This window comes from Bombus affinis, chromosome 13, assembly GCF_024516045.1.
Source record: "Bombus affinis isolate iyBomAffi1 chromosome 13, iyBomAffi1.2, whole genome shotgun sequence".
Lineage (NCBI taxonomy): Eukaryota > Metazoa > Arthropoda > Insecta > Hymenoptera > Apidae > Bombus > Bombus affinis.
Window position 1 is genome coordinate 7145849 of NC_066356.1, and position 25131 is coordinate 7170979.

A 25131-nucleotide genomic window follows, 5' to 3' on the forward strand; every position below is an offset into this window, starting at 1 on the left:
CTCTGAAAAAAGGGAGAACCACATACCTCTGTGGGCAGATGTGTGTTTCCATGCCGTATCAAGATCTTTCTACTCGAATTGTGAAGAAGATTAATTCGTTGATCCTACCTTTGTTATATTTTTCCTGCTAATAACAGGAACGAGAAACAACGAACGAAAAATCGTCGATGTTCTCGATGACTCTTTACTAATGCTATGTCTATGTTCGTTCCTACGTATAAGAAGCTTCCTCGTGGTGGATCTAGTGAACGGGGGCATGCAGGAACCTGTTCAGGCAAGATTTTATTTCATGGAAAATATCTGTATTTACAATGTTACATGACTATCTTCCCACTTTGCGGATACACGTACGCGCTGGCTCAATTTACAGCCGCGTATCGAGCCCTGATCCCTCTACGCGCTCCTCCAGCGATGCTTTTTCTAAACGATCGAGTTAGAGACGCTCTTAGAGTCGAGATCCTTTCTTAACACCTCGAGACTTTCTCACGATGACGGCGTATCTACACATTCGTGTTCCAGTTCTCAGTCACCGTCGATACCAATCACACTTCGTGTGACCGCGAAAAATCGACCATTTCCTCGAGCACTACCACTACATCACCAAGTTCCTAACACCTTCGCTCGACCCTTCTCTCAACTCCCTATTGCAAACATTATCGTTTCATCGATATCACATTTATAACATTTAAAGTCACAGACTCGTTTACAAATCTCTTCAGTAAGGTCTCCATACGTCGTTCCTTTGCTCGTTCTCTTCGCCCATGACTCCGATCTCCAGCCTGTTGCTGCTGATCGTCAGATTGCTGCCGGCGATTGTGACCTGTTCCTCGCTCAAATCACCATGCAGATGCAGATGAATCTGGTTCTGGTTCACCGTGCTGTACAACTGTGGGTAAAGAACCATTGGCGCTGGACTGATGTAATTTTGGCTTGGATTATTATAGTAGCCTTGGTAGTTTGGATTGTAATTGTGTGAGGCGACCGGAACCGGCGTGGCTGGTCCAGAGGTCCAGGAACCGTAGTGGTAACCTGGACTTCCGCTGCCTGTCCCACCGCCCGCGAAGATGTCTGGATCGCTGGTCTTGCTGGGTACCAATGGCAACGAGGTCGACGAGGTTCCGTGACTTGGATACATGGAGACGCAGTTCGGCGTGTACGTGTCCTGTTGACTGTCTGACGGAAGAACTGCAAGATTTGAGACAAACTGTGCAGTTGTTGTTAGATACGTAAGTTTCTGCTGAAGGAATGGATACTTGGAGGCTGTGGCTGAGGTTGAAGCGTGGTTGAAGCGAGTAAGTTAGTCGAGTGGTCTTTATACAGAGGATATTTCAGATATTTCGAGAAAAAAGCATAGACGTCTCTGCTCGTAAATCAGGACAACCGGTGATCTCGAATAGAACGTGTTAATTGATCTAGATCGTTAGAGAAATAATTAATTGGTTAGAATTTTGTATTGTACGAGATAAAGATCCAAGATACACGGATCCAGAGAAGAGTTGCGAATACTATCTGCAATAATTTTAGAGGAAAATAATGGATTAATAACCATACATATTGGTACTTCTAGAATTTTCTAGCGCGACACTCGTTGAATTAAATAGCATGAAATCTAAGTCCGACTTAGTAGCTAGTGTGTGCATAGTATGTACGATGTAACATATAGAGTATAATAAACAGAAAATGAAATATGTAATAGAAGGTACAGTTGAAGAGGAAATGCAGATATTATCAAAAACGTATTAATATGAATATTCATATGCAAGTATAATTGATGAGATTTTCCTTATGATGCTGAATATGTGAGTTCTTTACTCATATCAATCTAAGGTTTCAAATATGGAGGTTTAATAGTTTCCTTATGGTTTTTCAGGTTTATCTAGTTTTCCTGTACCTGAGTGTCTTTGTATCAATGAGCGGATGTGTAGGTTTATGTATATGTAGAACTAGAAGTGTTTGTTAAGAGATTAAAAGTGATCTGTTTGAAGCGATCAAACAGGTGTCAGCAATTTCGCTGTAATAACAATTATGAGCGACGTATCTGGCAAAAATAACAAGATTATACGAATTATTCGTATTTTACTGGTGTTAACAAGTGGTTACGTCACACAGAAGAGGAAGAACGTCTTCTTGGAAAATATACTGCGTCACAACAGCGTAGAGATGGCTACATATCAGAATTTTCCTTTAGATACGAATGCAAATCGCTGCTTTATATTTAATTCTGTTACAGTGTAATAAAGTAATAAAAATGTTCAGAACGAACAATTTGAAAAACAATTATTCCTTTATCTACGATTTTAAATAAGATTTAAAATTGTTATAAAATCGCTATATCTGATGGCTTGGTTTCGTGCTGTACAGTGAAAGGATTGAGAAATATTTTGGTACTAACCAGTGGGTAATGGTACCGGTTCCGTCGTGGGATGATGAGAAAGGGCTTCCCCTGGATACGAAAACGCTCCTCCAGGAATCGGCGAAAACGAGCCACCGCTGCTTACTGGTGGAGCTGGATAAGAAGATGCTGCAGATGGGTAAGTCCACTCTGCAGCAGCCGTACTCGTATCTGCAACAAAAATCATTACAATCCATTAGAAAAATTCTTTAATAATCATACTCTGATTATTTACGTGAATTCATATCGTTATGAGAATAATTGAAAGAGTAAATTTGTTATATCTATTATATTTGAATATTTTATATATGTTTGCCAATTATGTGCATTTTATGTATGTTTGTAAATTTAAATTTACCATAAATATCTAAGAGTTATATATTTCTCTATATACCTTTATGTATCATACATATGCAATCTATGCATATTCGCATCTTTAAATTTCGCATAATAATTCGCAGTGTATCAACGATATTTCTTAGCATACCGACAATGCGTACAAACGTTGGATACTTTTAACTCATAAGACGGGATTCCAAGGAGAAGACTCATAGGCGATTGACTCGATTCTACGCACTGTTTGTAAAATGGTAACGGTGTTCTGAGTGAGTAACTCCGTCAGATTAATTGAAATGACTCACGGAGTCGAAGTATGCCGGAAGTCTAAATGATTGCTACAAGTGTACGTTAATTGGTCATGGATGTTTATACAAATTCATATTTTCATGAATGCAACTAAAGAATTGGTACTTTGGGAAGCAGAGGCAGGGACTCATTTCGTTCATTAAATATTATAACCAGTCTCGCGATTTTAATAAATTAAAAAATTTTAATTTAAAGGTTTAAATTAAAAAATTTAAATTTAAAGGTTTAAATTTAAAAATTTAAATTTAAATTTAAAAGTTTAAATTTAAAAATTTAAATTTAAATTTAAAAGTTTAAATTTAAAAATTTAAATTTAAATTTAAAAGTTTAAATTTAAAAATTTAAATTTAAATTTAAATTTAAAAGCTTAAATTTAAAAATTTAAATTTAAAAATTTAAAATAATATCTAAAATATATTTGTTGCTGAACTGAATTGTGAGAAACAATCGAGGTTATTATTATCGAAATTTTATAAAATTCAAAAAGGAAACATCGCTGATTATTGATTAATTACAGATAATTTTTCATTTTCATGTAACATACAAAAGACAAGTGCATTACTCATGAACTTAGCTACTCGATTTATAATTTAACACTCCATACTCTGGATATTTTACGTAGATACACATCTTTTCATATTATCTTCATTTTTGCAATTTAAATTTCTCAAAAGATGCAAAAACATCTGAAATCTATCCATATTAATGGGACATTTAAAAAGTACGTGACTTTTCGCAGGTCCAGCGTAAGAATCACAAGGTCTACGTCATTTATACCAAGTAATTATCCGATATTAATTATCATCTCTTGAAATATTTATCGCAGAGTTCGCGACTTCCGTCGGACGTGAAATGAATTTCCAAGTACTTACCTCCGCGGTAATGACGAGACGAGCAACCGGTAAAAGTTACGGAAATACAGAGAGGAAAATATCGCACGCTGAGTCAACGATGATTCGGCAAAATTATTACTCGCCATTATTCCGTCGAAGCTGAACGCTGCTGACTTGTGATTATGAAATACGTATTCTCCAGAGATCGGGAATAAAGTTTCACGAAAAGAACCAACATCGACACACAATATTTCACTCCCCCCTTTTTTTATTCGTCCTCTCAATTGGCCGTTTCAGCTTTCATTCGACATCTGTAACACTATAGTCTGCTTCCTGTTGGCCTTCGAGTATTTATTCAATGATTCGATCATTTCTATTGGTCGTTCTATTTTATTGAAAAAAAAAAAAAAAAAAAAAAGAAGGAAAAGATTATAAAACGTTATTGTATCACGTGCGATACGAAGAAACGTTTAGGAAGTCAATCAAAGAGTTCAAGGAACTTGTGTTCACAGGTTTGTCTCATGTTTGCAGAGGTGCATACGTGATGACTACAATATGAGAGTCGTTCACTAGCGGGAAGACTCGGTGGAAAGCCCGGGCATTGATGATTCTCGGCGGATAGTCGTCGGCCCGATGACAAAACACGCTTTCTCAAGGGCGCGTTCGTCGCCCAGCCACTTCCAAGAACTATTACGAGGAAGTAGTTTCGAAAACCGGGGATTCTTTATCGTCAAAAATTTTCTCCTTCTGCGTTTTGTTCACGGAGTCATTTCCTACAATTGGATTACTATTATTAGCGAAATTTTACAAGTCACAAGTTGCAACGTAGAATTTAGATTAAGCATATAAATATATACATATCCATTCAACTATAGTGTTAGAAATATGTCAAAGTAGATATTAAGCAAATTTGCAACTAACGGAAAATAGTTAATTTCCACTATACCTGATTTCCAATAAAAATGAGAATACGACGAAGTTACGCCTATTGTGCATTATCGTAAATACAAGGAAAGATCTTCGAGTCAGAGTCAGATTTCACCAGTTCAGTCAGCTTGGCAAACTGTGTTTTATCTAAACGTAAAAAAAATATGGTTCTTACGAAATTAGGTATTCCACTCTACCAGATATGCCACAAGCTTTTCCTGTTTGAGTGAAAACGGCTGATTCGGCCGAGCAGATCGCGTAGCTGCAGAGTAAAGTCGAATTTTACAGAGATTTGACTCCGATTTCCCGCGGCAAATCGATAGATCCGTTTTACTCGGTCGACATCAAGCGAGAAACTTACATTTTACAGTCCGAATGGAAAGCAGGAGAACCTTTCGGGTCAAGGCGGGGAAGTCGCCGAGAGAATTGATTAGAAAACCGTCGATTTTAATAGGCGATAAATCACGGGTTTCGCCGTTGACTTGAACTGCACGCTTCGTAATCTCGTGTTGGATTATGAGGGGCTGCTGGCCGCGCAAGAAACAGACGGCGGTTTTGTAATTAACGGTTGCTAATTCCCTCGTAAACCTACGGACAGGCCTTTACACTCCGCGAGCCTTCCAAGTCAAATTATTTAACCTGTCGAGGCTGAACTCAATGGCAGCAGTCTCTTTAAAACGTTTCCTGTATTTTACTTTGTTGCATTAGAGTGTCGTTTATCGAGAAGTCTCGACGTTTATGGCTTCCGTGAAGGATTAAGCGAATCTCACGTTTTCGAGCTGATCGCTTCGGCACTCGAATATTGTCAGTCTATAAATTATACGACTTATATGACGTACTTTGAAACGCCTGGGACATATTAGAATTAACACGCTGGAATTTGTGAATTTTCGTAGCGGAGCTGAACGTGTTAGTGTTCTCGAATATTCCCACAGTCAATGAATTATACGAGCTATATAGCGATCAATGTTCAGTTGTGCCATCACTAGCACACACACTTCCAACGAGCTATATAAATTCGCAAATTCTTACCCTTAACAATTGCGACAGAATTGAATTTCTACGAACTTGTCAGAGAACAATTGGCAACTAAAAATACACTTCGGTAAATGAAGTTCAGATAAACGGCTTTTACTCAAACAGAGTTCTATTGTAATCGCGAATCGACTAAAATCTTATTCCAATAAAGAAAAAGCGTTCTACTGGATTGCGATAAACACGAGCTCGATGAAATATTATAAAAATCTCGGAAGCTAAGCCACTTCCTTACCGAAGAATTTCCTTGTCAGCTACGCTTTGATTCTCGAGGAAGGCGTTCGAACCGCCACGCCGTGAGATCAGGTCGAGGTCGCGGGTGGAAGATCCGCTAGCAAAACTGTCGTTACGCCTACCGACCAGAGAAGGTCGAGGTCGTTTCGGAATTCTCAAAAGGGACCGCGCACCGTGGGGATGGGGGCGTGCGGGTGATTACCGAAAATGGCCGTGTATTTGCCGCAATTACCGGAACAACGGTAACAAAACAAAGCACACCAGCATGGGTCGACCATCTGTTGGATAATAGTCCATTTCGAGCCTCTTCAGGGAACAGGCTAGTTCTATGAATCATGAAAAAGAGGAGATCGAACTTGCCTTGAGATCCGACCAACGAAGATATCAGGTGGATATTTGATCATTTTTTACTCATCCTTATTCACACATTGTCGATTTCTTGAAAAAATTTCATTTACATACTGAACCACGGTACCTGAGATGAATCGTTAAAGGAAAAGTTTCTATGAATTACGGAAAAAAGAAAAGGAGATCGAACTTGTCTCGAGATTCGATCAAGAAAGACATCAACTGTGATATCCAATCAATTTGTATTCACTTTTATCCGCAACATTGTCGGTCTTCTGCGAGAATTGAGTCATACACTGAACCACCTTGGCAGATAAAATTAATCGTCAAAGAGTAGGTTTCCATAAATCAGAGGAACAAAGAACAAAGTTGTCTGAAAACCTCTCCAAGGATAACATCGAATGAAATATTCATTTCATTGGAAACATCATTCTCTATTCGCTCCTGTTTCCGAGCTTTGCATTGTTTCTAAAAATATAGTCGTACACCGAGACATCCTCTCCAAGATCAAGTAGATCAACGAATAATAAATTAAGAAGCGGAGACAGATCACTGGTATGAGATGAAATCGTGTTATTCTCGACACTCGGGATTTCATAGTTTCATCGTCTCAACCGCAGACACCAGAGATTTGCAATGTTGAGTGAGGACAACTTTGCGGATCGAACTTTCCCATAGACCATTTCCATTTATCGGTGATCTCGATATCGTTACAGGGTTGGTCACCGCGCTCGATCGACAAGCAGGCGACTCTTTGAAGAAATCATAAGGTGTAACATCGGTGTCGATCCTGACCAAAGGAACGCACGAGTCCTGACCAAAGGAACTCCGAGTTGTTTACTACTTTCTTCTCTTCGTGTCTCTCTTCCTCCTTCCCTGGATCTCTGTCCGTAGCTCTGCGGGTGTGAAACCACAGTGAGGTGGTTTTGGTGCTTAGTCTCTCGACCAGCCATCTACTTAACGAACCGTCCATCGACCGCCGTCATTTCGTCGTTTCTCGGTTTCTCTCCCACCTAACTCTCCACCCCACACCGAGCTTCATGCTACCGCTAGCCCGTTCCTTCGATCGGCTTCATCTTCTTCTTCTTCTTCTCTCAACGATCGAGTGGTCTGCCGATCATCTATTCCACAAAGAAAGTGGCAACACGATAGCAGATACTTTGGATCGTTTCCATTGTTGGTAACTAACAAGCTGCATAGAGTAGGATATAGTAAGGGTTATTTTAGTCGCCTAATCTCCAACATCTGAACCGTCTCTAGACTAATGGTACGCTGCGTCCTAAGATAGCTTTTACAGGGACCATCGAAAATTTGAATCTCTCTAGCATCGTCGAAGCCTGTCGCAAAATAGGATTCTGTAGCGAATGACACTACGAGATTATAATTAAAAAGCTGCTAAAGTTATATCGTTCGTTGCTTTGTCAGTTCTTATATAATTCCTCCTTGCTGACTCGAATAACTCTATCTTACCCTCCCAGAGAAGTTGGGACACTTTTGGAGTTTCAAAGTCTAGAATACCAGAGACAGGAGACAAAATATGCAAGGAAATTGTCCTTGACACGTTTTAGGCTGCTGCTTTGTGCACCCTAACCTTTGGCCTGCGCCAAGAATTTCAACCAACCGAACTCTCTAGTACCAAAGTACAGAAGTATGAACGTCCATGTCTTAGCCTGAAAACACTTAAGCTTCGAACGTATTTAGAACATGGAACATTTTGAACGCGGAATTTTAAATTGCAAATAGATGCAGACTTGCTAGAATCTGGGAGTTTTTAGCCAGCGTAGAAAAGAAGGTTTGGGATCGAACAGAGAATATTTTCATACCAGAACTTGGAAGTGGAAATAAACGCTGCCTTGTCAGAACTTGGAATTCTTTAGTCAGTGGATACGTTGTGAGAAGGAGTTTCGGAATCGAAAAGAGAACGAACGTTACGAACAACGTCGAACAGACGAAGCCGTGGGGCTTCGTTTCCCACCGAGATAGATGCTCGTTTGGTCGTGTAACGTAAGTCGATATTGCGTCGTCTCGATATTCCTGCTCGACACGAATGTCGACACACGCTAACCGTACGTGTATGACACATATCAAGAGGCCGCCTGTACACTGGTAAACCCTGCATAACGTCCATAGAGGAGAGAGAGAAGTCTTACGCATACGAGCGGCCAGGAAACTCTTGTTGCCTTGCGTATCGCTTACCATCAGCGATTTCTTCTTATACACCGAGTATCCTGTCCCGAGGATAGTGTTTCCCCTCGATGACTTCGGGATCGCGAGCAACCGACTACCAGCACGATCGCTATTTGACGTCCTTGCTAACTCAATAATCTACGAGGAAAATCATTCTTTCCATTCCTCTCCTAATCTTCTGACCTTACAACTTGGAATCGGAACTACAGATCGATGTATGCAGCCTATACTCTTGTGCCACGATCTATTTTAAAAAAGAATCAAGAATTTCAAATTTAGAACCAGAGATCGATGTAGTATATCGTATGTGTGTCCTGTATCACGCGATGTACCTCGATAACTTTTTTCTAGATTTACCACGTAAAAATCGACCTATTTCACGAAATTTAGGCTGTTCGTTCCAAATGTTGTTCAAAAGTGAAGTATCGAAAACCGTGTCAAATTAGTAACTCGCATCGATCAACTTGTGCGACGCGAGATTAGATTCAATCTTTGGATACAATAGAAAAGAAAGCTGATCAAAAGGATACTGATCGATCAGTCTTAAATGACGTGTAAGAAGAGTCCTCGTTTTACCACGTGAAGATCGTTGACTTGAAGGGAGAATTTTTAGAAAATCCTATCGAAAAGAATATTATTGTGAGTATTCCTAAATGCGTATCGTTGTATCTCTAAATATCCTTTAAACGCGTAGAAATCCGAACGTGTGCGCAAAAAAGGATAACGAATCCACGATTGATACAACAATATTCGGTATTATTCCCACACGATGTACGACGATTGAAGTTGCAACACACGAAACGTGAGAAAGTAACAACGAATCTGGAAGAAACGCGAAACGAATGGCGAAGTTGCCGGTAATTTGCAGAAGGACCATCCACGGTTCGTCAATCTCTCAAAAGTAGGCGGCTTTCGACGACGGTTTCAATGCCCATCCACTGCTAATTTCGTTCATCCTGCTTGCGTTTTCGCGCTGTACTCTCCGTTCTTCGTTATTTTCCATTCATCTCTCCATTCATCTCCTCGAATCGTTCTGAAAGAAGAAAATCTGTTTAACAGGGCGTCGGCCGCAGAAGAGGCGAGTTTTGCACGCACGCATCGCTGCAATTTGCTCCTGAAAACGAACAATAGCGGCACAAGGAGTCTCCGGCGCGTTCGACTGCGGAGAAAAAGATCTCGGGACTCTGTTCCACCTTTTCTCTTTTTTCTTCGTTCCGCAGCCGCTCCTTCTGTTTTTCCCCTTTGTCCCGTCGCCTTTCAGGAGACGCCTTTCGCAACTTTCATTCGAGCCTCTTCCACACGCGCCGCGTAATTTCGAGGGTGAATGAAGAGCATGAATGGAGAGGCCCCATCACCGGTGTGCCCGGAAATTCACGGGCCCCGTACTCCATTTCGACCGATTATCATCGGTAGACACGCGAATTTCCTAGCTTCTCCTTCTTCTCATCCTCTTTGGATCTTCGCGTCGATGCTTTATTTCTCGCGTTATAGTTGTATGTTAAACGCACAAATAAAGTAATTTACGTCTAGTTTTCTCAAAGTGTTTTATGGCTATATGTATTATGTATGCTAAAACTTTTACGAGCACGAAGTAAGAAAGTAAAACTTTCTGAAATTTCCTTCGCATTACGGTGGAACGCGACTATTATGATTGCATCGATATTTGACAATAATTGAAAATCTTTTGAAAGTTTGACAGAGATCGACAAAGTATTTAAACAATAATTCATTCCATTAATAATCCATAATATTCATTGGTGTCGTTACTAACACCAAGTATATGTTTCATTCATCTAAGTATACTATATACGTATTAATGTTTTAGGAAATATTTTAAAACTTTTAAGTATTTTAGTTTCGAACTGGTTTCAAATTTTACTCTTGCGACAAAGTAAATAAAATTTTCAAAAGTTTCGTACAAGACACGTAATATATTGTTTATATTTCAATTATTATGTATAACATATCCTCTTTGACTATGGAACCATAGAGTTTGATTGTTAAACCCTGAGACACTCTGAATAATCATGATTATTTTTAGTTCGACGTTATATCGAAGGCCTGTACGACTCAAAAATATAAGAGTCGTCAATTACCTTGAAAAATTTCAAAGAAGATGTTCGCGTGCAAGCAGAATACTTTGCGGGTCCGAGCCACCATTCAATTTGGTCGCATGTAGAACCGAAAGGAGCCTTCCAAATCTCCATCAGATATATTACATTTCTGCGCAAAATAAACAGATTTACCTAAAGGAACAAGAAAGTATGTACCTTTTATGTTGCTGCAAGCTACAAAGGAAACGCGAGATCGCGAGATTTCAAGGAAAGCGTCGTCGATCGGTGGTAATCAATTGATCACGCGTCGATCGGATAGTTGATTGGCGTTCAATTAAGGTTCGACTGGAAAAAAAGCAGGTCGAGGTAAAGACTCCTCTGGACATCTCCGATACTCCATTTAGTTACCATTTGTCGTGGCGAGCTCAAACGAATCGCTTCTTCGCATCGTCTGTCCTCGAATACGATTTTTCAGGAACCAACGACGCTCTTAGAAAACTGTTTTCCAACTTTGTTAAAAATCAATCGACGCCCGTGCTGGATTTCCGATCGACAGTTTGCTGAACTCGTTTCTACGCTATCTCGTTCTTTACCGAGATAATTATTATTATATCAGGATTAATGTTTTTGTTCGAGACGCCGAACATGTTACAGGTCGATGAATTCATCGTAGAATCGGCTAAATGATAACAGATAGATTCATTTAAAGATACAAAGGATACGTTGAAATCTGAGAGGTACGACCATATAGATGAGATTTCTTACTGTTATAGGATGTTCTTCGCGCAAGAAATTAAGTGTTGCTTGAAAAACTTGCTGGAATAACGAGTAGTTCGGGAGATAATTGCACGCAAAGCTTCAGATAGATCACCTTATATATGAGACACCGAGATTGAAAAGTGGACTAAGCCAACGCTGAATAATCTGAAAAGAAATACTATACGATTGACGATGGAATCATATAGATCCTTTAACATAAATGAAAAAAGTATCATAAAATCCTTAGAAATATTTGAGAAAAAGTAACGTGCGATAAGTGATGTAGGAGCTAAAGATGTGGAGCTAATACGTTAAGTAACGTGTATAGTAATCTAAAACGTAATAAACTGCACGAGTCAAAATTGGCCCGCCTTCGCCGCCTTATGATACGCTTTATTGGAGTGAATTAATGCTATATAAACCGTTGTTCAGAAAAAGCGTGACTTAATGGATTTTGCTCTCAATGTGAGTACATACATACTTGTGTATCGAAGAAAATGAATAAAATTCACGGCCAGGAGGTTCCTTGCGGCGAAGACTGTATGGTTCGATCGCGTTAAAGAATCCTCACCCTGATGTTACAGTTCACGCCCGCCGGCGTAATTCAATTTGGCCCCGTATTGTTCGACATCTAACGAAGGAGAGGAAAAACGAAGAAAAGACGGAGAACTGATAGACGACCAAAATCGTCTGCAGGTAAAATGAGAGGATCTCTCGAGATCGGGACGAAGATCCGTGCCCTCTCGAGCGTGGATCACGTAACTGCCTCCACCTCTTCTTCCTCTTCTTCTCCCTCGACTTATTCTTGCCTTGCTTAGTCTTCTCCTTCTCCTATTTTTTTCTCCTCTGCTTGCTCTCCTTCCTTCTCCGGACACGATCCAGCCAATGTACCTGAGATGTTACGAGTACAGGAATTTTGTGTAACGAAAAAAAAGTTGGCCAGTATGGGCTTCCTTTCGATCCTAATTCGTCTACCTTACCGGTACTTCCGTTCACCATCTCGGCGGTTCTTCTCGTGCTTTTCTTTCCCTTTCTCTTTCCTTCAAATTCGTTTCGCTTTCCAATTCTCTCTATACGTACGTCTCTTTGCTCTTTTCGTAACGTCGTGTTTTATTTTTCGAATTGTTGCAGATATGGTGACAAATTAATTTCATCTAAATGCTGGTTGAAAAGCTCCGTGGAAAGAGGAACATAAAACAAAATTGCATGTTTGAGTAACGTGATACTTGAAAAACTTTGTTTTATGCCTACAAAATACAGGGCATTCTGTGCTTTCCATATTTATAAAATAAACGAATCGAATAATTATTTAATCGTCTGAATACAAAGTGTACTAGATATTGTACTCTATATATGTACCGTAAATCTATTTAATAAACTTAAGAATTTTATAATTTAATATAATATTACTTGAAACAAAAACTTAAAAGCCATTTTACACAGATAGTATAATATGTCCCATGTTACAAAACCTTCCATAACGTAATTAGTTGAATTTAAAACCAACCATTTCTCCATTTTATACGCTTGCTAAGCTTTATTGTAAGTTAATAAACGTAAATATGCGTTTGTTAGCGATGACCCTGCGAGATTAAGATTTTTGCATGAGAGTCGGGCAAGTCACCGAGATTAATGGCGACATTAGCATCCCTGGAATTTCCGGGCTTCGAAATCGCGTCGACTATGTAAAGTCGGTCTTGAAAGTGTCGTGGGTGGTCTTAGAGCGGAGACTTAGTCACAGAAGCGGTTGGATTTTAACGAGATCTAACAAGAACATCAAGAAGAAGAATCATCTTGTTAAAATCATACGGAAACAATTTCCTTAGCTATGTCTTCGCGTAATAAAATCATAAATTTTTTAAATAACACGTAGCTTTATAATTTCATCTTATTTAAAATGATCAGAATCAAAAATTTGATGGCAAGGTCGTGATTAGAATCAAGAATGAATACCAGACAGCTGCGACCGGTTGAGAAATAGTATGGTAATTCGTTGTGAGGATTTCTGCGAACGGCAGGACATTACGAGAAACGTGGTGGGACCTTTAAATCCTTTTGCAGAAGCCAACATCATTTACGGTTTGGCCAAGTAACGGGGAGGAGCGCGAGACGAATGGAGAATGAGGCGAGGAACTCATTATTAAATAGAAGCTTCTGCTTCGTGCGAGCGTATCTGATCTCTTACTGTAGGATACAAAAGCTCTTCCCTTTTTAAACGCTGACACTTCTCTGTTTCTAATGTTTTGTTATTTTTAGATTTATCAAAATAAATATACAATAGAATATTAACTGTTGGAACATCGATTACTGCAACGTCGATTAATGAAAAATCTGAGAGTGGTTTCTTGCGAGCAAGGTTGGAAAGCAGAACAGAAACTGAGGAAAATTGCTATATTATTATGTTGATTATCTTTTTCTCCTATTTAATATTGTCTAATATTTAGAAAGTAACGCGTGAAATATGAAAATCAAACTATTCAACTCTTGCCAATTGGTCAATTTTATTGTCCAAATGTATAATTAGTATGGAATGCCTAAAAAATATATATATGTAGTCATAAATTCCAGGGTGTATTTTAAAAATAATTTTTCGAGCGCTCAAACTTCTGTATTTGAAAAAACTCGATATCAAAACAAATAACAGTTGTAAAAGTGCAGCGTGTGAAAATTTGCAATTTCCTTCTAGGACGCGATGCACCAAGAATTCCTCAAAAAACGATCGAAACACTCGATTCAATGAGATAATCCTGGAACAGTCTCGATGCTTTTTATCTCATGATGAAAGAAACTGTTCCAAATAAATGACTGTTAATGGTAAAACGCGAGATGAACGTGGTCGGAAGTGCAGTTTTCCGTTTCTTCAGTCGACTAAGCGCTTATTATTGCAACAAGCCTAGCCGTCTTTTTATATCCAAGATTTTCGAGAGTTTTTGCTCCGATGTTTCGGTAGGATGACGATCTCGGGAAGCGGGATCCTCTGGATCGTGAACTGCTTTCTCGCTTCGCTCGTCCGGCTCAATTCTTTCTACGTTTCGAGCCGGCGGATCGACCTCGATCGATTTGCTCGAGATTGTCCCTCGATCATCTCTCAGATCGATTCGAACGAGTATCCTGATGATTGCCGGACGCCTCGATTTTCGGCCAGTTCATCCATCAGCCAGCCAATCGATCCACTTCAGAAATTTTTATCCACGCTGACTTTCGCAATTCGTTTACAAAGCGTGCCATTATTTAGAGAATATTGTTTCTTGGAAGTTATCTTTTCTATCGATTTAATAGTTTAACAGTGGATTAAAACGATGGCGTGCCGTAATAATCTTGCTGTAAAACTTGAGCCTTCCAGAGCTGAATTTTCTTGAGCTGCGAAACACAAATTCTTCTTATCTTTCGTACATATCCATATTCATACGTAATATCCGTATATTTTCTGATATTTCTTCTTTTACAAAAATTCTATTTTCACTAAACGTCCCTAGAAATCAGCTACATTCTTAAAATAGCCACAAACGAATTTTTCAGTGGTAAGCAGCCGGGGACAGCGTACGTCGAACGAGCAGAGAGCGTCGTGGGAAAAGCGTGGATGCGTTCGGGGCGAAGGGTTCGATTCAATCCACCCTCCTCCCAAGAGTAGCCCTCGTGCCAAAACTCGTCTATCTCATCCTAGATTTTCAACTCTCTCTCTCTCTCTCTCTCTCTCTCTCTCTCTGCACAATCAAATAAATTGTAGCAACTCTCTCTAACAAAGAACAAGAAAAAGGAAAGAAAAGTAGAAAACGTGATCTTCCGATCTTGAACAACGAGGATCTTAGATAATAAAGACAAAATAGAGACATCAAATAGTAAAAAGTGATTACGCTCTGTCGCTTATTTGAGTCAGTTTATCGTCTACTGGATGTTTATCTATTGAATGGAGCGATCAAACGCGATCAAATCATGAGGCAACGAGGAACCTACTTCCGGCTATCTCCGGAAGGCACCTCGGTTGGATCCTGAGCATTTGAAAGGGGGAATACATGGAAACGAAACGTTCCATTCGTCCCGGTTATTATCGCGGTCTTGGTCTAGCGGTCACCACGGGTTTCCTTGAGTCGTCCGCCAAGTACGCGCCTGATTGGACGGACACGAAGGATGTCGTGTCACCAGGATACGCGATAAACCGACAGGCGATAAAGTTCACCGAGCACCGCAGCCCAGGGATTTCTGAAATTCCATTTTGCGGAAGCCGAGGATCTCGTCCAGTTCTCCTTCCATGATCCTGAATGTACTTATAATGGCTCGCGAATGTATATCAACACTTATAGAAAGATCTTACGAACATATATTACGTGTATTACGTAAAACATTAAAAAATTTCATTAGCACTGTAATGAGGCACGACTACTATGGTTGTGTATCGGTGAAATTTGAAACCAATTCGAAGATGTACGTAGAGGTTTTAAAATATTTATCGCCAGCACGTACTTTGTAAAGATCGCTGAAGCATTTGAACAAGTATTCGATTATTCGCTGTATTAACGAGCCACATATTCAGTGAGACCATCCTTAGCAATAATAATGATAATACTGCGTTTAAGAGTAGTATTCGTATTATATGCTAATTCTTTACTAACAGTATGCTTGCTGTTAATGTCTTGTAACCTGTACACATTTTCACGTTTCAGTTTCATATTTCAAGTTAAACTCTGTAATATATGTACAAAGTTTTCTACGCTAAGCGTTGAAATAGCTTTTGTGAGACACTGAAAACCGAAAAGTACTTGAATCTTTCCCCAAAGCTGCTTGATGCTTGGGAAAGAAACCCGTTGAAACTTCACATTCTAGGGATCATTTTTTCTTAACGAAAGGGAGGATTCCATTCAGAAATTGTGATGTCCTGTTGCAACGTACGAAGGGTGCGTTTACATGAATTCAAAATAGAGTTCAGCGATTGGTCGACTGCGAGCAGGGAAATAAGTAGCAAGGCGCAACAACGGTCGTGGCTGTCTGGGACGACGGTGGCGACGGATTTACGAGTTTAATTAAGTTCTGCGGTCGCGTTCGTCATTTCGGTGAGCATCGAAGCCTCGTTTGCGACCAAGTTTCCTTACCTACACGCGTCCTGACTTATAGTAAGCGAAAGGAGCGTTAAAATTCCCACAAATATGTGCAAAGTATACGAAGGAACTTTTTCAACTCTTACGAGACTAATGGTACGATATGTGTAAAGGTAACTTCTAGAAGATTATTGGGTTACTATAATTTTTCTCACGCAGTTCACCTAATGGAATCAAGAACCCAGTATCTTCAACGAACCACATTTCACATTCTGCAGTTCACAGTCTGCCACGATACATCGACGTATTTCAATATTAATTACAGCTAGAAAGGTCCTAACTTTACGAATGTCTGTGCACAATACGTAAAAGCGTATATTATTATTATGTTGAAAGAATTATATTAATTATATTAATGTTGAAAGAAAAATTCGTCTCTAATAGATGAAAGAAATAAAGCCAAGAATGCTTGATGCATTAAAATCTCCACAAATTTGTATATACCAGGAAACATGTTTTCTGAGAAATAAGACCAAGGACGTCGATATTTTCTTGAATCATTATGAAAATAAGAGCAGGCCGACTTTCATAGTTAATGATGTACTTAAAGAGGGTGTTGATTGCACGTTTCCTAATGTGTCACGGATCCTTTAGAGTTCCCGCGGCAAGTTTAAGCTTGTACGTTAATAACCTGCTGATAGAGCATGATAGGGGTTGGCGTGTTGCGAGGGAGACTCGCGAAAGGAGTGTGTGTGACACTTTCCTAATTGCCTGGCAACTTCTCTCCCTCGTACCCCTTTAAGAAAGGTAACCCTTTCCCCCGGCAGACCTCAGACGCTTCGAAGGCGCCGACGTGACGAAGAAATTTAATCAACCACACGTGATACCAGCCGCGAGAATTAAAAAGAAGTACCGCGTTCGAGAGAATGGCAACTGACTTTCCAGATGAAATTCTATGCGAATCCGGCCGCAGCTTGACATTAAACGACAAAGGCCTCTCTTCCTTCTCTTTCTCTCTATCTTATTATAGCAGCAGAGTACCGTTTAACTAAAATTCCCAACCATCCCAAGGAGGAATAATGATTCCGTACAAGCACGCACTAGCCTTCCATTAAGCCCCGTCGGACAAAATCTTCGTTCACGAGTAAGAAACACGACAATCATCAGTAGGTGGAGAAAAAGGCAGAGAAACGAGCAGAGAGGTAGCCGTGTTCTCTGGCACGAGTGGAGGCACGTGGGAATCGCGAGATTCGAAAATCTTTGTTCCTCCTTCGTTTCCCCTTCGCTTCTTCAACTTTTCTATCCAATTACTGGTAAATAGATACACAAATATATTTATGCAATCTTTATAATCGAAGTTTCCGGATATGAGTTGCGTTTTTGAAGAAAATAGAAGCCACAAATGTAAAATATCGCGAGTGACGTTTCCTGTCTGATAAATTCTACAGCGAAACTATCTCTGCATCTAATCTTTAGTAATTTAAATACACGTTTCTGTCACCTTCTGGAATATTTAGGAAATATTATTGGTATTAATCGCGAGGTCTGAATTAATTATGTTAAATCAACGTAACAACTAAACCAATGCTATTTGTCCCTTGCAGAATATCGTAGATTTATCACCTATATATTTTCAATATATTGCAATCTATCAGATTACTCCAACCATTTTTTCCAATCATTTCATTCTGAAACTCTTCTGTCTAGTCATCGAATGAAATAAAAATCCGAAAGTTAATTATCTATCGTATCGTAAAATTAAGAAATTTGCAAAAAGGGGATCACTTCAATCTTTAAGGAGCACACTCGTGAAATAACTTGATGCGACGACAAACTGTTCCTCTCCTTTTTTATGCATCTTGCCTCAAAAGAATCTTGACTAGTTTCGACACTAAACGGTAGAAGACATCGTCTAACATAATTTAACATAATTCCTTGCTGTTGCCCGTTCCTACGTTTTCTACAACGCGACGTCTCGAAGAAAGCAGCCGAGCGAGCAAGCAAGACAGATCCAGCGCTTTCGGGTTGCGACTACGAGTAAACGTCGAGGCAGACAGAAGAAGTCAGCGGAGAATATACAATCAGCGTGATTGTTTGACACCCCATAATCAGCATCCTTACCCCTACTACGTCAACAGCATCTTTGTCTCTCCTGTCCTCTTTATTTTCTCTTCTCGCCCCTCTCGTTTCGACCAACAGGCAAGAGGACTTGCAACCTTCTTCCTTCGATTCTCTGCACCAGCTCTTCAGGTACTCGGCCCGCTTGCCACTGGCGGAGCCTTATTACCCCGATCACGACTCGAGATGAGACTCCAGGGAAGAAGACGAGAAACGGACACGGTTATATTATAAGAGACAGGAATAACGCTCGCTTCCCTTTTTTCTTCACCTGCAGAAACCTTCTAGTCAAGATTGTTGCTGTATGAGCTTGTTTCTGGTGTGTTTATGACGAATAGAAACGTGTACTGTGTTCGAGATTGGAAAGAAGGTTGGCGAACGGAATGTTACTCTGATTGGTACACTGGCTCATGAAAGTATTCCAATACTTATCATAGGAAATTTTTATGCCCATATCGTATGTGTTATATTCTGGAATTTAATTAACACTGTGATGAGAAACAACTGTCATGATTTTAGTGGTAAAAACATAAGTGATTCCATTCCTTTCAATTACCTACTTAATTTATCTAAAATCTTGTCAGTGAAGTTCCAATCGAATTATTATAGTCGTCAATATACTATTGTTAATCCATTATTTTCCTATAATCCTTGCAAACGATCGCCGAAAACTTTTTCTTTGTATTTTGAATCGTTACCTTGCATACAAAAATTTCACCGATTAATCGCTTCTATGCGGTGGTAATCTATGGTAATTCATACGAATTATCATATTTTCTATGAAACCAACAGGTGTTCCAATAGTTATAGACAATGATACAAGTCTCTTGTCCTTGTGCCATCCTAATGGCCACAATCTTCCTAGCCACAAATAGTTTGCATCTCGTTGTGATACTTCATACAGTAGAAAGTATGTACTAGCATGTTACTCGTTTGTCGAAAACAAATACAGAAATTTTATCTAACCTAATAGCTAGAATGCGTGTTTTGATTTATAGAAAGTTTAAATGCGCAAACATGGATGGGACGCGCACAATACTTGCAAAAGTATGCGAAATATCCAAAGTGTTATCTTCGTTGTAATATTCAGTGGATGGGACAAATCTTTCCCTGGGCCCTGGCTCTTTAACTGCGTTCATAGAAATTTAAATTTGCATAAATACACGCAGTCTGCTAATAGCGCTGAAAGTTTCCTCGTCGAGTCAGGCACGGCAGTTTGATTCATAGTCCGTAAACGTGGCCGGCCGAGTCACGATCGACAGTGATCATGTAGGTGAGATTTAGAGAGCAATCACGCGAAGGAGAGACCGGTGGCGGTGCAGAAAGAGAGACGAAATGGCGAAGAAGAAGAAGATTACGAAGAAGATGGGGAGCAAGAGGGAGGAATAGAGGTTCGATTCAACAACGTCTGGCATCGCAAGCGAACCGAGCCCGAAACAAAAGGAGGAGTTCGTGCCAGCAGCGAACGGCAAAAACAACATGGATCCAGCTCTCGATCGATCGATCGCTTCTCGATCGATCCCTGGTATTACGCAGACGTGCACGTGAGTCGTACGTGAGTGCACGGGCCTGTCTTGTAGGTTGTACCGACTGTAAATTCAGTGGGGATCACTGAATCGGTGGCCTGCCTCGAAAACACCGAAGAACAGAGAGACTCGGCTACGATGGAAGGAGACGATGAGGAGGAGGAAGAAAATTGCATCCACCGACGCTCATTTCGCACTCTGAGCTCATTCGTACGTGTGCCGGCCCTTGCATCTGCTCATTAGGCGTGAAGAAAGAGAAGAGCAAGAGAAGAGAGATGAATGAGTGACTGGTAAAGCAAGCATTTCGCCTGAGATTTCCATTCATGTGATAGGCGTGAAAATACTTATATTACGGGCGAACGATCTCGATCGTGACTCGAAAAATAAACTATTTTCCAAATCCTTTAAGGGATCGCCAAAGTAACTTCTTCGTGATTTTATTGCTTGTAAAGCATTGGCAAAGAAAAGTCGTAGCACATAGTTTTATTTTTCAACGAAGGATTCTTTTTCGAAGAGTTCCTTTAATTCTATCGAATTTTTCTAGTCAGATTCGGTAGTCTCGATATTGTAATATTACGAGTAAAGTTTGTAAAATTGTTAAGAATATGAAAAATACATGTTTCGTATCAGAACTAAACACAGAAACAAGTCCGATAATATGATATTAATTGACAAAGTGCTAAATCTCAAAACCGTTTCCCTGCGAAAGATAGGAAATGCGATCTATCCTGTACTTCCTCTGTAATCTTCATATAACATGGTTTGGTCACAAACGGTGGGTTAAAGAAAAGATGCAAACCACTGTCTTCCATGAACCAAAGAAGAATGGCGAGGGAAAGTTCGCTTCCCCAGATGAGGTAATTACAATGGTGGCCGATCCAGGAAGGTGACACGGGTGCAGCAAAGTTAGCCCGGAAGGTAGCACGATCGACGGAGAAGGTAGCGGAGGTCGAAGAGGAGGAGGAGATTAGGGCAAAGAGAAACCGCAACGTAGCTTCAAAGAGGTCTTGCCAGCTAGGGGCGCGTCTACTTAACTTTGATCAGGTCGAGACCGCTGATGCGAGACGAGCCATGCAGAAATAAACTGGCTGCCGAGTTTCCCGCCTTTTTGCATCTTGAATTATCGACTCTTTCGATACCTTCACTGGCCTCGAAATATTTCTTAAAAAGTTAACCTTGTCAGATCAATTTAAACCATTGCCAGAAATTTTCGAGAATTTTTTCCATCTAGAGGCTATGATTCATGGTAAATGATGAGAAAACGAATCGAACGGTGGATAAATCTGTTTACCGAGCACAACGAGAATGTAACAATGCGAGGACAGGACACTTTTGCCTCGTGGTAGAGAGATCCAACGGTGAATCGTGGCGGAGATCAGCGAGAGAAGAGATGGAAACGGCAGGTTGAACAGGTCGTTATTACGTTGAATTAGAGGGTGCAGAGCCGGAACGAGGTATGAAACTATTACCTCGCGAAACGGCAGACCTCCCCTCCTCTTGATCCCTCGCCATCGCCTCTCCTCCTCCCCATTTTGATAGAGGAGAAGGGGTTGGGTGGGGTTTGTGCGTAGTTTCGAGTCGCTCCACGAGCCACGAGGATGCTGGTCGTGAGCGAAAGATGATGATGCCCGAAGAGTATCCGCTATCGAAACGAAAGGAGCAAACAGACCGGAAGACACGACCTCTATCTTCTCGCACTTACTCGATCGAACTAGCGTTAGAATCTAAAAAATGCGAAAGAAAACTGAAGAAAATTCACAAGTCACAAGTTAACGAATTTCGTTGCATGGCTGGAAAGAGTTTTACGTGACTCGTAAGATCTCATTAAAAATATTACTACAATCGTGCAAGTAGCTCTGATAATTAATTAGTCACGTAGCTTGGATATTCTGTTTCTAACTGATCCGTTTCGTCTATATTTGTAATCTACCGTATCGAGAAATCGGAGAAAACTGTCTCACATCTGTATCTCGATTAAACTAATCATAATTTAGAAAACAAGTTATTACCAGAATGCCAGAATGATTCGTGAAATTCACGGCCGTTCAAAGCTTAACACTATGTTACACTAGCGTCAGGTGTGTGTTAATTCCTAGTGCACGATATTGTGTACCTCTTTACTTATTTATTAGCTCTACCTTCCCACTTCAAATATTTTGGGATATTAAATTGTCCAACAGACACGACCTAAACCATACTTTATTAATTATTGACCTGAAAGTTACGCTATATCGAGCTATACCAGCTATATCGAAGCACCAAGTATAAATTTCTCACCGCTTCTATTTTCCAATTATTTTAACAGAAATTTGTCATTTTATTCGCATTATGCAGTCGAATTCCATGTATGTAATATACACATATATGCAAAATTCGCATCTTGCGATATAAGATACCAAATAAAGTAAAATCTATCAGAATCTTCCAATAAACGTAACATCACATAGACGTCCTAAAACTTATGAACAACGCTATATGTTGGAAATTAGCCTGCTGTTACAGCGTTAAAGTCGACAAAGAGGCACGAAAGCTATAGTGAAAGGTGTGAGACTCACCACCATGCTGAGGACTGTGCTTGTAGCAATCTTGATGAGCCGAGGAGCCACTATTAGCCCCGAGGTGTGTACTGGAAGCAGGCGATGCGGTCGGATCGGTGTTGTTGGGGTTGGTACAGGCACCACTAACCGAATTCGCGGTGACGTTGTTGCCGACGTGATGCTTATTCCTCCTGTACGGCTCTGGTTCCCGTAGGTAGGGAGTGAACGGGCTTGGTGCGTCGGGAAAGGTCCCTCGTGCCAGTCCAGGAACTCGGGACAATGCGGGAACTCGCGCCAATCCAGGAATGTGTGTCTGCCCTGAAAGATAAATAACACGTTTCTCTCCAGTTCTACTCCAATTTTAGAGTTTTATGCGTCAATGAATTTATTTATATCCTAAACGAAACCGAAGGCAATTATAATCTTATTGCATTCTTTCAGTCTTTTTCGATCCAAACTTGCAAATTTTTCTAATTGTAAGATTAAGACATTTTGGGTTGGTGCATATGAATTGTTGTTCCCCAAAATCTGCTATGAGTCACATACATTCAATGTTAACAAGATATAATTTGAAAAATTATCGTGAAATTTCTGGAAATATGAATTTATGTACTATTTATGAAATGTGAAAAGCTAAAAGCATTTTCTGCTCTATTTCAAGTATTTGTTAATATATAAATTACTAGAAGGAAAACTGTAACAGCTACGTTCCAAGAAACTTTAAACCGGAGAACTGGTTATTCTTATAAACTCGCCATAACCAAACTAATTAGTAAACACTCATATGGTAATTTCTCCAATTAAAAATATAATGTTTGACTGCGCATTTCACGTGCATCAACGAGCATTTATGCAAATTCTTCCTTTTGAGTGAAATGAGAGAATGATTGAAATATAAAAATACGATGCCAATAGAATCAGGTACGATACTTTGAATTAACGATTCAAAGTGTAAACATCGAGAGATTTGAAGAAGCGCGCAAAGACGCAAGGAAGATTGGATAATCTTGCTATTCAAAGCAGGGATGTTCAGCATCCTGAACGAAGAGGGACAAGGAAGACATATGTTTGTGCAATTAGCCCAATAGAGAGGGATAATTAAGAAATTCGAGTGGCTCGCGTCTCGATCGACTTCAATAGCATTCCTCGCACATTCCAACCACCGCCGGTGAATTGATGGAGCTCTGGCAGAGCCAAGTATCGCGTTGCCTGCATAGTATACACAGCGAACATGGCGATTCTCTATTGGGGCGGATTGCAATATGCACGCAGTCCGTGTGTATCGTTATACGGCGATGCACATTATGCGCCACGTGCATAGGCTCGAGTGCTTACGTAATCACTGAACAGGACATTCAGTGGCAAAATCACTAGGCTATATAACCTCCGGCATTTTATTCGCGAAATATCGATCGTTATAGGAAGCTCTGGATAATTTTTCCCCTTTACGTTTCCTTGAAAAAAGATCTTCTCGTTCCACTTTTCGCTCGAAGAGCACACGGTTGCAGAGGATCGGCATCGATCGAGAGATGTAGAGCACGTTCCCCTTTCCTCTCGGAATCAGAAGAGGAAGCCCAGAATGGGAGCTCGCGAGGCGCAAATTGTTATTCTTCCAGTGAGAGAAGGAACGAAAAGGAAGACGAGAATAGTAGTTGAAAGAGGAAAGAAAACACGGTCGGCTGTGAGAGGGAGAGAGAAACTTCGGCCACGAGGGCGAACGACAAATAAAGTTCGACCGCAAACTGCACGAAATTGTCGGTGAGCCCAGATGGTCAGCTCCGGTGCGCCAACCGATGCCTACAAGATTATTCCTCGCTACCGACTACCACGATCGCCGGGCCAGGAGAAACAAGGGAGCTCTGTGTTCAGCTCCTCGACCGGATCCCACGACTTCTCACGTACCGGACGCTCGTAATGTTCCAAACGTACCGGCCGACACTCTTTTTGGATGGCTCGCCGAGGTGTTTCCATTCAAGAGGAGCAAAGTAGAATGGGATGTAGCACGGCGGCGGATAATTCAGAATGGATCACGGATTGCGACGGAGGAGAGCAAGGCAGCGCGCTTTCGTCCTTTCTACGAAGCAGAGGTTTCAATTACACCTTTCAAGAGATTTTCCCTCTGAACTCTTCTCTAAGAGATTCTTTTCGATTTCTCGCTGTGTCTTCTAATGTTTGATGTTTCTATTAAAAAGAAATAAAATCGAGAATATGATTATCGAATATATTACAGGAAGAAGTGTCTTGATGCGACAATATGTATTTGCTCAAGTTCTCATAACTACTTTTCTCAAGATTCTTTTCTTACAATCTCTTTTGCTTTCTTCGATGTTTCTATTAAATAATGTTTCTATTAAAGAAGAATGAAGAAAGAAGCGTAACGATCGTAGAATATATCAAGAGCCAAAGAAGCGACTTGCTACGACGATAAGTTTTATAAATATTAAATTTCCACAACTTTTCTTCGGATTTCTATGTCTGTCAACAATAGTGAAGAAAATGAAAC

General features: G+C 40.2%; 1 protein-coding gene across 2 annotated transcripts in view; it reads right to left on the reverse strand.

Annotated features, from left to right (window-relative positions):
• Positions 1-263: 263 nt before the first annotated feature.
• The window catches only part of LOC126923394 (protein lozenge-like), a 37657-nt gene continuing 12789 nt past the window's right edge, over positions 264-25131 (reverse strand). For both annotated transcript variants that reach the window (XM_050736797.1, XM_050736798.1), the window contains 3 exons: positions 22647-22946; positions 2393-2563; positions 264-1185 (listed from right to left, as the gene is read on the reverse strand). In XM_050736797.1, the coding sequence (XP_050592754.1) occupies positions 716-1185; positions 2393-2563; positions 22647-22946 (941 nt within the window). In that variant the 3' untranslated portion in view covers positions 264-715. The remainder of the gene's footprint in view (positions 1186-2392; positions 2564-22646; positions 22947-25131) is intronic.